General features: G+C 48.4%; 1 protein-coding gene across 1 annotated transcript in view; it reads left to right on the forward strand.

Annotated features, from left to right (window-relative positions):
* Positions 1 to 12,702, forward strand: part of LOC129845268 (ephrin type-A receptor 6-like) — a gene marked incomplete at its 5' end in the record, with an annotated part of 90,792 nt that overhangs the window by 66,987 nt on the left and 11,103 nt on the right. The window contains 2 exons of the mRNA XM_055913140.1: positions 545 to 732; positions 7,166 to 7,315. Coding sequence (XP_055769115.1) covers positions 545 to 732; positions 7,166 to 7,315 — 338 coding nt within the window. The remainder of the gene's footprint in view (positions 1 to 544; positions 733 to 7,165; positions 7,316 to 12,702) is intronic.

Below are 12,702 nucleotides of genomic sequence, written 5' to 3' on the forward strand. Positions count from 1 at the left end.
TACCGTCTCACCGTCCCCATGGACTGTCCTGTGGTTCTATATTACAGGTGATCCTGTCTATAGAGGAGGGTTACCGTCTCCCCGTCCCCATGGACTGTCCTGTGGTTCTATATTACAGGTGATCCTGTCTATAGAGGAGGGTTACCGTCTCCCCGTCTCCATGGACTGTCCTGTGGTTCTATATTACAGGTGATCCTGTCTATAGAGGAGGGTTACCGTCTCCCCGTCCCCATGGACTGTCCTGTGGTTCTATATTACAGGTGATCCTGTCTATAGAGGAGGGTTACCGTCTCCCCGTCCCCATGGAGTGTCCTTTGGTTCTATATTACAGGTGATCCTGTCTATAGAGGAGGGTTACCGTCTTCCCGTCCCCATGGACTGTCCTGTGGTTCTATATTACAGGTGATCCTGCCTATAGAGGAGGGTTACCGTCTCCCCGTCCCCATGGACTGTCCTGTGGTTCTATATTACAGGTGATCCTGTCTATAGAGGAGGGTTACCGTCTCCCCGTCCCCATGGACTGTCCTGTGGTTCTATATTACAGGTGATCCTGTCTATAGAGGAGGGTTACCGTCTCCCCGTCCCCATGGACTGTCCTGGGGTTCTACACCAGTTGATGCTCCACTGCTGGCAGAAGGAGAGAGGGCAGAGACCTCACTTCAACAGCGTGGTCTCCTTCCTGGATAAACTCATCAGGAACCCCAGTAGTCTACTGACTCTGGTGGACAACAGGTAAACCCTGACCCCTACCATATTACCCTTACCTTGACCCTAACGTCTGACCCTTACCCCTAACCTCTGGACCCAAACCTCTGGACCCTAACTTCTGACCCTCACCCTTAACCCCTGACCCTAACCTCTGGACCCTAAAGCCTCTTACCCTGACCGCTGACCCTATTCTCTGACCCTAATCTCTGACCCTGACCCCTGACCTTTAGCCCTGACCCTAAACCCTGAGCCTAAACCCTGACCACTCACTTCTGACACTAACGTCTGACCCTGACCCCTAACCTTGATCCCTGACCCTAACCTCTGACCCTGACCCCTGATCCCTAACTTCTGACCCTAACCGCTGACCCTAACCCAGATCCCTGACCCTAACCTCTGACCCTGACCGATGACCCTAACCCTGACCCTAACCCCTAACCCTGATCCCTAAACCTGACTGCTGAACCCCGACCCTAACCACTGACCCCCAACCCTAACCTCTGACCCCTGACCCTAACCCCAAACCCAGTAGTCAGCTATCACTAGTGTACCACGTACACAGATAAGAACAACCAATCAACCAATCCACAGACAACATCCAGGGGTTAGGGTCAGAGGTCAACCTCCCATCTACATTTCAGTTTCGATGGACAATAAAATGCCATTGTATTGTATCTACTGTAGGGATGTTAACAGGTTAACCTTTAATCTTAACCCCTGACCCTGACCTCTGGACCCTAACCTTTATCAGTTAGCCGCCGGAAATACATTTGAGCGCTCATGTATCTTATTTATCACACAGAATACAGTACATAGTCTAGATAGAGGAGCAGAATACAGTACATAGTCTAGTTAGAGGAGCAGAATACAGTACATAGTCTAGATAGAGGAGCAGAATACAGTACATAGTCTAGATAGAGGAGCAGACTACAGTACATAGTCTAGTTAGAGGAGCAGAATACAGTACATGGTATAGATAGAGGAGCAGAATACAGTACATAGTCTAGATAGAGGAGCAGAATACAGTACATAGTCTAGATAGAGGAGCAGAATACAGTACATAGTCTAGATAGAGGAGCAGAATACAGTACATAGTCTAGATAGAGGAGCAGAATACAGTACATAGTCTAGTTAGAGGAGCAGAATACAGTACATGGTATAGATAGAGGAGCAGACCAGGAGCAGACTACAGTACATAGTCTAGTTAGAGGAGCAGAATACAGTACATAGTCTAGATAGAGGAGCAGAATACAGTACATAGTCTAGATAGAGGAGCAGAATACAGTACATAGTCTAGTTAGAGGAGCAGAATACAGTACATGGTATAGATAGAGGAGCAGAATACAGTACATAGTCTAGTTAGAGGAGCAGAATACAGTACATGGTATAGATAGAGGAGCAGAATACAGTACATAGTCTAGATAGAGGAGCAGAATACAGTACATAGTCTAGATAGAGGAGCAGAATACAGTACATAGTCTAGATAGAGGAGCAGACCAGGAGCAGAATACAGTACATAGTCTAGTTAGAGGAGCAGAATACAGTACATAGTCTAGATAGAGGAGCAGAATACAGTACATAGTCTAGATAGAGGAGCAGAATACAGTACATAGTCTAGATAGAGGAGCAGACCAGGAGCAGAATACAGTACATAGTCTAGTTAGAGGAGCAGAATACAGTACATAGTCTAGATAGAGGAGCAGACCAGGAGCAGAATACAGTACATAGTCTAGTTAGAGGAGCAGAATACAGTACATAGTCTAGTTAGAGGAGCAGAATACAGTACATAGTCTAGTTAGAGGAGCAGAATACAGTACATAGTCTAGTTAGAGGAGCAGAATACAGTACATAGTATAGATAGAGGAGCAGAATACAGTACATAGTCTAGATAGAGGAGCAGAATACAGTACATAGTCTAGTTAGAGGAGCAGAATACAGTACATAGTCTAGATAGAGGAGCAGACCAGGAGCAGAATACAGTACATAGTCTAGTTAGAGGAGCAGAATACAGTACATAGTCTAGATAGAGGAGCAGAATACAGTACATAGTCTAGATAGAGGAGCAGAATACAGTACATAGTCTAGTTAGAGGAGCAGAATACAGTACATAGTCTAGTTAGAGGAGCAGAATACAGTACATAGTCTAGATAGAGGAGCAGAATACAGTACATAGTCTAGATAGAGGAGCAGAATACAGTACATAGTCTAGTTAGAGGAGCAGAATACAGTACATAGTCTAGTTAGAGGAGCAGAATACAGTACATAGTCTAGTTAGAGGAGCAGAATACAGTACATAGTCTAGATAGAGGAGCAGAATACAGTACATAGTCTAGATAGAGGAGCAGAATACAGTACATAGTCTAGTTAGAGGAGCAGAATACAGTACATAGTCTAGTTAGAGGAGCAGAATATCCTGTCAGACAGCACCAGAGCAATGTGCTGTTATAAGCCCAGTTATTGGTCGGCCCAGTTATTAGTCAGCCCAGTCATTGGTCAGCACCAGCCAATAGTCAGCCCAGTTATTGGTCAGCCCAGTCATTGGTCAGCACCAGCCAATAGTCAGCCCAGTTATTGGTCGGCCCAGTCATTGGTCAGCCCAGTTATTGGTCAGCCCAGTTATTGGTCGGCCCAGTCATTAGTCAGCCCAGTCATTGGTCGGCCCAGTTATTGGTCGGCCCAGTCATTAGTCAGCCCAGTCATTGGTCGGCCCAGTTATTGGTCGGCCCAGTTATTGATCGGCCCATGCATTGGTCGGCCCAGTTATTGGTCAGCCCTGTCATTAGTCAGCCCAGTTATAGGTCAGCCCAGTTATAGGTCGGCCCAGTTATTGGTCAGCACCAGCCATTAGTCAGCCCAGTTATAGGTCAGCCCAGTTATAGGTCGGCCCAGTCATTGGTCGGCCCAGTCATTGGTCGGCCCAGTCATTGGTCGGCCCAGTCATTGGTCGGCCCAGTCATTGGTCGGCCCAGTCGTATGTCAGCCCAGTCATTGGTCAACAAATAACCGTTCTAAATGCAACTCCGAGTTAAAAACAGCCACTATTTGTATTTTTCAATCTCAACTCGGATTTAAAGCGCGCTTCCCATTCTCCATTCGTGTGCGTCGGCTGTAATGGGATCTTGAGGCAGTATAATTGGTTGAAACCTTAAAACGTTTTTCTTCAGTTCAATTATTAAGGCATGTCTTGCTTCAAAGTCACCTGGCCACTATCCACCCGTAGAAACGTAGAGGCAGTTATTATATAGAGACTTCTTCTTCGTGGTTTTAACCAGCATTTCCCTCTTGTTCTATTGGTTTTCATATCAACTTTCTTTCGTTGTCCAGAAGCCAAAGGCACAATCCTGGTCATATTAACAACCCATCCTGGTTATATTATCAACCCATCCTGGTCATATTATCATCCTGGTTATATTATCAACCCATCCTGGTCATATTATCATCCTGGTTATATTAACAACCCATCCTGGTCATATTATCATCCTGGTTATATTATCAACCCATCCTGGTCATATTATCATCCTGGTTATATTAACAACCCATCCTGGTCATATTATCCACCCATCCTGGTCATATTATCAACCCATCCTGGTCATAGTATCAACCCATCCTGGTCATATTATCAACCCATCCTGGTCATATTATCAACCCATCCTGGTTATATTATCAACCCATCCTGGTCATAGTATCAACCCATCCTGGTCATATTATCAACCCATCCTGGTCGTATCATCAACCCATCCTGGTCATATTAACAACCCAACCTGGTCATATTATCAACCCATCCTGGTCATATTAACAACCCGTCCTGGTCATATTAACAACCCGTCCTGGTCATATTAACAACCCATCCTTGTCATATTATCAACCCATCCTGGTTATATTATCAACCCATCCTGGTCATATTATCCACCCATCCTGGTCATATTATCAACCCATCCTGGTTATATTATCAACCCATCCTGGTCTGGTCATATTATCAACCCAACCTGGTCATATTAACAACCCGTCCTGGTCATATTAACAACCCATCCTGGTCATATTATCAACCCATCCTGGTCATATTATCAACCCATCCTGGTCATATTATCAACCCATCCTGGTCATATTAACAACCCATCCTGGTCATATTATCAACCCATCCTGGTCATATTATCAACCCATCCTGGTCATATTATCAACCCATCCTGGTCATATTATCAACCCAACCTGGTCATATTAACAACCCATCCTGGTCATATTATCAACCCATCCTGGTTATATTAACAACCCATCCTGGTCATATTATCAACCCAACCTGGTCATATTATCAACCCATCCTGGTCATATTATCAACCCAACCTGGTCATATTATCAACCCATCCTGGTCATATTAACAACCCATCCTGGTCATATTATCAACCCAACCTGGTCATATTATCAACCCATCCTGGTCATATTATCAACCCATCCTGGTCATATTAACAACCCATCCTGGTCATATTATCAACCCATCCTGGTCATATTATCAACCCATCCTGGTCATATTAACAACCCATCCTGGTCATATTATCAACCCATCCTGGTCATATTATCAACCCATCCTGGTTATAGTATCAACCCATCCTGGTCATATTATCAACCCATCCTGGTCATATTAACAACCCATCCTGGTTATAGTATCAACCCATCCTGGTCATATTATCAACCCATCCTGGTCATATTATCAACCCATCCTGGTTATAGTATCAACCCAACCTGGTCATATTATCAACCCATCCTGGTCATATTAACAACCCATCCTGGTCATATTATCAACCCATCCTGGTCATATTAACAACCCATCCTGGTTATATTATCAACCCATCCTGGTCTGGTCATATTATCAACCCATCCTGGTCATATTATCAACCCATCCTGGTTATATTATCAACCCAACCTGGTCATATTATCAACCCATCCTGGTCTGGTCATATTATCAACCCATCCTGGTTATATTATCAACCCAACCTGGTCATATTATCAACTCGTCCTGGTTATATTATCTACCCATCCTGGTCATATTAACAACCCATACTAGTTGTTGCTATTAGATCCATTCGTTTCTAATAGAGATTTTAATCTCGGTCACGTCTGGAATCTCTCTCGTTAGATGTGCTGGTTAGCACGATGTTTTCTCACTAATTGCATTTTGGAAAACGTTTGAAAATGACTTTTTTTCTTAGCTGCTTCATTACAGGAGTTGATTGTTCAATAGTAGACTATCGTCTTTTGACTGTTAGCCCATAATCATGGTATTGTTTCCTGTTCAATAGTAGACTACAGTCTTTTGACTGTTAGCCCATAATCATGGTATTGTTTCCTGTTCAATAGTAGACTACAGTCTTTTGACTGTTAGCTCATAATCATGGTATTGTTTCCTCTTTCCTTTTAAGCTCTTAGTGAAACATGGTTGTTCAGTCTACAGTATTTTCTGTTAGTCACTTATACATTTTACTGTTTGGAAAAAATGTATTGACTGGTTTAATGGGGGTCAGTTAGTTGGCATCCTCCCTAATCTATGTTATGGGTATGACACTCCAGGACACCATTGTCCTCATACTGCTTCTTCATGGGATCGTGTTGTTTTTAGGGGGGGAAACAGGCTGACAAGCTGCCCTTGACTTGTAGAAGATATGCGGCTTGAAGGACTATGTTGGAGAGTGACTCTCCGCCGGGCCCATATTCCCATTCAGGATTTCTTGTTTCTAGTTTTTTAATTATTATTATTTGTGTATTTGTTTTTGCTGTTTTTGCTGCGCTGTTAGCAGCTAGTAACCTAATCATTTGGCTGCCCTATTAGCAGCTAGTAACCTAAGCATTTGGCTGCCCTATTAGGAGCTAGTAACCTAAACATTTGACTGCCCTATTAGGAGCTAGTAACCTAAGCATTTGACTGCCCTATTAGGAGCTAGTAACCTAAGCATTTGGCTGCCTTATTAGGAGCTAGTAACCTAAACATTTGACTGCCCTATTAGCAGCTAGTAACCTAAACATTTGACTGCCCTATTAGGAGCTAGTAACCTAAGCATTTAGCTGCCCTATTAGGAGCTGGTAACCTAAACATTTGACTGCCCTATTAGGAGCTAGTAACCTAAACATTTGACTGCCCTATTAGCAGCTAGTAACCTAAACATTTGACTGCCCTATTAGCAGCTAGTAACCTAAACATTTGACTGCCCTATTAGCAGCTAGTAATCTAAGCATTTGACTGCCCTATTAGGAGCTAGTAACCGAAGCATTTGACTCCCCTATTAGGAACTAGTAATCTAAGCATTTGACTCCCCTATTAGGAACTAGTAATCTAAGCATTTGACTGCCCTATTAGCAGCTAGTAATCTAAGCATTTGACTGCCCTATTAGACGCTAGTAACACAAGCGTTTGGCTCCACCAGCTCAGTCTCTCATATCTCCCATTTACTTTCTCTCTGTATCGACTCAGTTTTCCAGAATCCCCGGAGGACATGCCGGGCTACCCTCTGTTCATCTCCATCGGTGAATGGCTGGACTCCATCAAGATGAGCCAATACAAGCACCAATTCCTGGCTGCAGGGTTCACCACCCTGGACTCTGTCTCCACCATGAGGATAGAGTGAGTAGATCAGGAGATACCAGCTGCTTCTCAAATGGCAGTCTATTCCACATATTCTGACCAAAGATTATTTATTTAGTATATATAATTTGAATCTACTGTGTATTATTGAGTTCAACTTATTTATTTTAAATCTATTTTTACAATATAAAGCACCCACATACAAACGAACCTTACCAACATCCACAACATCACCCCTGCCCAGACCCTCACCAACACCCACAACATCACCCTGCCCAGACCCTCACCAACATCACCCTGCCCAGACCCTCACCAACATCCACAACATCACCCCTACCCAGACACTCACCAACATCCACAACATCACCCTGCCCAGACCCTCACCAACATCCACAACATCACCCTGCCCAGACCCTCACCAACATCCACAACATCACCCTGCCCAGACCCTCACCAACATCCACAACATCACCCTGCCCAGCCCCTCACCAACATCCACAACATCACCCTGCCCAGACCCTCACCAACATCCACAACATCACCCTGCCCAGACCCTCACCAACATCCACAACATCACCCTGCCCAGACCCTCACCAACATCCACAACATCACCCTGCCCAGCCCCTCACCAACATCCACAACATCACCCTGCCCAGACCCTCACCAACATCCACAACATCACCCTGCCCAGACCCTCACCAACATCACCCTGCCCAGACCCTCACCAACACCCACAACATCACCCTGCCCAGACCCTCACCAACATCCACAACATCACCCTGCCCAGACCCTCACCAACATCCACAACATCACCCTGCCCAGACCCTCACCAACATCATCCTGCCCAGACCCTCACCAACATCCACAACATCACCCTGCCCCTCACCAACATCCACAACATCACCCTGCCCAGACCCTCACCAACATCCACAACATCACCCTGCCCCTCACCAACATCCACAACATCACCCTAACCAGACCCTCACCAACATCCACAACATCACCCTAACCAGACCCTCACCAACATCCACAACATCACCCTGCCCAGACCCTCACCAACATCCACAACATCACCCTGCCCAGACCCTCACCAACATCACCCTGCCCAGACCCTCACCAACATCCACAACATCACCCTGCCCAAACCCTCACCAACATCCACAACATCACCCTGCCCAGACCCTCACCAACATCACCCTGCCCAGACCCTCACCAACATCACCCTGCCCAGACCCTCACCAACATCCACAACATCACCCTGCCCAGACCCTCACCAACATCCACAACATCACCCTGCCCAGACCCTCACCAACATCCACAACATCACCCTGCCCTGACCCTCACCAACATCCAAAACATCACCCGGCCCAGACCCTCACCAACATCCACAACATCACCCTGCCCAGACCCTCACCAACATCCACAACATCACCCTGCCCAGACCCTCACCAACATCCACAACATCACCCTGCCCTGACCCTCACCAACATCCAAAACATCACCCGGCCCAGACCCTCACCAACATCACCCTGCCCAGACCCTCACCAACATCCACAACATCACCCTGCCCAGACCCTCACCAACATCCACAACATCACCCTGCCCAGACCCTCACCAACATCCACAACATCACCCTGCCCAGCCCCTCACCAACATCCACAACATCACCCTGCCCAGACCCTCACCAACATCCACAACATCACCCTGCCCAGACCCTCACCAACATCACCCTGCCCAGACCCTCACCAACACCCACAACATCACCCTGCCCAGACCCTCACCAACATCCACAACATCACCCTGCCCAGACCCTCACCAACATCCACAACATCACCCTGCCCAGACCCTCACCAACATCATCCTGCCCAGACCCTCACCAACATCCACAACATCACCCTGCCCCTCACCAACATCCACAACATCACCCTGCCCAGACCCTCACCAACATCCACAACATCACCCTGCCCCTCACCAACATCCACAACATCACCCTAACCAGACCCTCACCAACATCCACAACATCACCCTGCCCAGACCCTCACCAACATCCACAACATCACCCTGCCCAGACCCTCACCAACATCACCCTGCCCAGACCCTCACCAACATCCACAACATCACCCTGCCCAAACCCTCACCAACATCCACAACATCACCCTGCCCAGACCCTCACCAACATCACCCTGCCCAGACCCTCACCAACATCACCCTGCCCAGACCCTCACCAACATCCACAACATCACCCTGCCCAGACCCTCACCAACATCCACAACATCACCCTGCCCAGACCCTCACCAACATCCACAACATCACCCTGCCCTGACCCTCACCAACATCCAAAACATCACCCGGCCCAGACTCTCACCAACATCCACAACATCACCCTGCCCAGACCCTCACCAACATCCACAACATCACCCTGCCCAGACCCTCACCAACACCCACAACATCACCCTGCCCAGACCCTCACCAACATCCACAACATCACCCTGCCCAGACCCTCACCAACATCCACAACATCACCCTGCCCAGACCCTCACCAACATCCACAACATCACCCTGCCCAGACCCTCACCAACATCCACATCACCCTGCCCAGACCCTCACCAACATCCACAACATCACCCTGCCCAGACCCTCACCAACATCCACAACATCACCCTGCCCAGACCCTCACCAACATCCACAACATCACCCTGCCCAGACCCTCACCAACATCCACAACATCACCCTGCCCAGACCCTCACCAACATCACCCTGCCCAGACCCTCACCAACATCCACAACATCACCCTGCCCAGACCCTCACCAACATCACCCTGCCCAGACCCTCACCAACATCCAAAACATCACCCTGCCCAGACCCTCACCAACATCACCCTGCCCAGACCCTCACCAACATCCACAACATCACCCTGCCCAGACCCTCACCAACATCCACAACATCACCCTGCCCAGACCCTCACCAACATCCACAACATCACCCTGCCCAGACCCTCACCAACATCACCCTGCCCAGACCCTCACCAACATCCAAAACATCACCCTGCCCAGACCCTCACCAACATCACCCTGCCCAGACCCTCACCAACATCATCCTGCCCAGACCCTCACCAACAGCCACAACATCACCCTGCCCAGACCCTCACCAACATCCACAACATCACCCTGCCCAGACCCTCACCAACATCACCCTGCCCAGACCCTCACCAACATCCACAACATCACCCTGCCCAGACCCTCACCAACATCAACAACATCACCCTGCCCAGACCCTCACCAACATCACCCTGCCCAGACCCTCACCAACATCCACAACATCACCCTGCCCAGACCCTCACCAACATCCACAACATCACCCTGCCCAGACCCTCAGACCCTCACCAACATCCACAACATCACCCTGCCCAGACCCTCACCAACATCACCCTGCCCAGACCCTCACCAACATCACCCTGCCCAGACCCTCCACAACATCACCCTGCCCAGACCCTCACCAACATCCACAACATCACCCTGCCCAGACCCTCACCAACATCCACAACATCACCCTGCCCAGACCCTCACCAACATCACCCTGCCCAGACCCTCACCAACATCCACAACATCACCCTGCCCAGACCCTCACCAACATCCACAACATCACCCTGCCCAGACCCTCAGACCCTCACCAACATCCACAACATCACCCTGCCCAGACCCTCACCAACATCACCCTGCCCAGACCCTCACCAACATCACCCTGCCCAGACCCTCCACAACATCACCCTGCCCAGACCCTCACCAACATCCACAACATCACCCTGCCCAGACCCTCACCAACATCCACAACATCACCCTGCCGAGACCCTCACCAACATCCACAACATCACCCTGCCCAGACCCTCACCAACATCCACAACATCACCCTGCCCAGACCCTCACCAACATCCACAACATCACCCTGCCCTGACCCTCACCAACATCCACAACATCACCCTGCCCAGACCCTCACCAACATCACCCTGCCCAGACCCTCACCAACATCCACAACATCACCCTGCCCAGACCATCACCAACATCCACAACATCACCCTGCCCAAACCCTCACCAACATCCACAACATCACCCTGCCCAGACCCTCACCAACATCCACAACATCACCCTGCCCAGACCCTCACCAACATCCACAACATCACCCTGCCCAGACCCTCACCAACATCCACAACATCACCCTGCCCAGACCCTCACCAACATCCACAACATCACCCTGCCCAGACCCTCAGCCCCTCACCAACATCCACAACATCACCCTGCCCAGACCCTCACCAACATCCACAACATCACCCTGCCCAGACCCTCACCAACATCCACAACATCACCCTGCCCAGACCCTCACCAACATCCACAACATCTCCCTGCCCAGACCCTCACCAACATCACCCTGCCCAGACCCTCACCAACATCTACAACATCACCCTGCCCAGACCCTCACCAACATCCACAACATCACCCTGCCCAGACCCTCACCAGCATCCACAACATCACCCTGCCCAGACCCTCAGACCCTCACCAACATCCACAACATCACCCTGCCCAGACCCTCACCAATATCCACAACATCACCCTGCCCAGACCCTCACCAGCATCCACAACATCACCCTGCCCAGACCCTCACCAACATCACCCTGCCCAGACCCTCACCAACATCTACAACATCACCCTGCCCAGACCCTCACCAACATCACCCTGCCCAGACCCTCACCAACATCCACAACATCACCCTGCCCAGACCCTCAGACCCTCACCAACATCCACAACATCACCCTGCCCCTCACCAACATCCACAACATCACCCTGCCCAGACCCTAGTGTCTGTATCTCCTCTAAACAGTTAACCTAACTCATATAGTGTCTGTATCTCCTCTAAACAGTTAACCTAACTCATATAGTGTCTGTACCTCCTCTAAACAGTTAACCTAACTCATATAGTGTCTGTATCTCCTCTAAACAGTTAACCTAACTCATATAGTGTATGTATCTCCTCTGAACAGTTAACCTAACTCATATAGTGTATGTATCTCCTCTGAACAGTTAACCTAACTCATATAGTGTATGTATCTCCTCTGAACAGTTAACCTAACTCATATAGTGTCTGTACCTCCTCTAAACAGTTAACCTAACTCATATAGTGTCTGTATCTCCTCTAAACAGTTAACCTAACTCATATAGTGTCTGTATCTCCTCTAAACAGTTAACCTAACTCATATAGTGTCTGTATCTCCTCTAAACAGTTAACCTAACTCATATAGTGTATGTATCTCCTCTGAACAGATAACCTAACTCATATAGTGTCTGTATCTCCTCTAAACAGTTAACCTAACTCATATAGTGTCTGTATCCCCTCTAAACAGTTAACCTAACTCATATAGTGTCTGTATCCCCTCT

This window comes from Salvelinus fontinalis, unplaced genomic scaffold, assembly GCF_029448725.1.
Source record: "Salvelinus fontinalis isolate EN_2023a unplaced genomic scaffold, ASM2944872v1 scaffold_0260, whole genome shotgun sequence".
Taxonomy (NCBI): Eukaryota; Metazoa; Chordata; class Actinopteri; order Salmoniformes; family Salmonidae; genus Salvelinus; species Salvelinus fontinalis.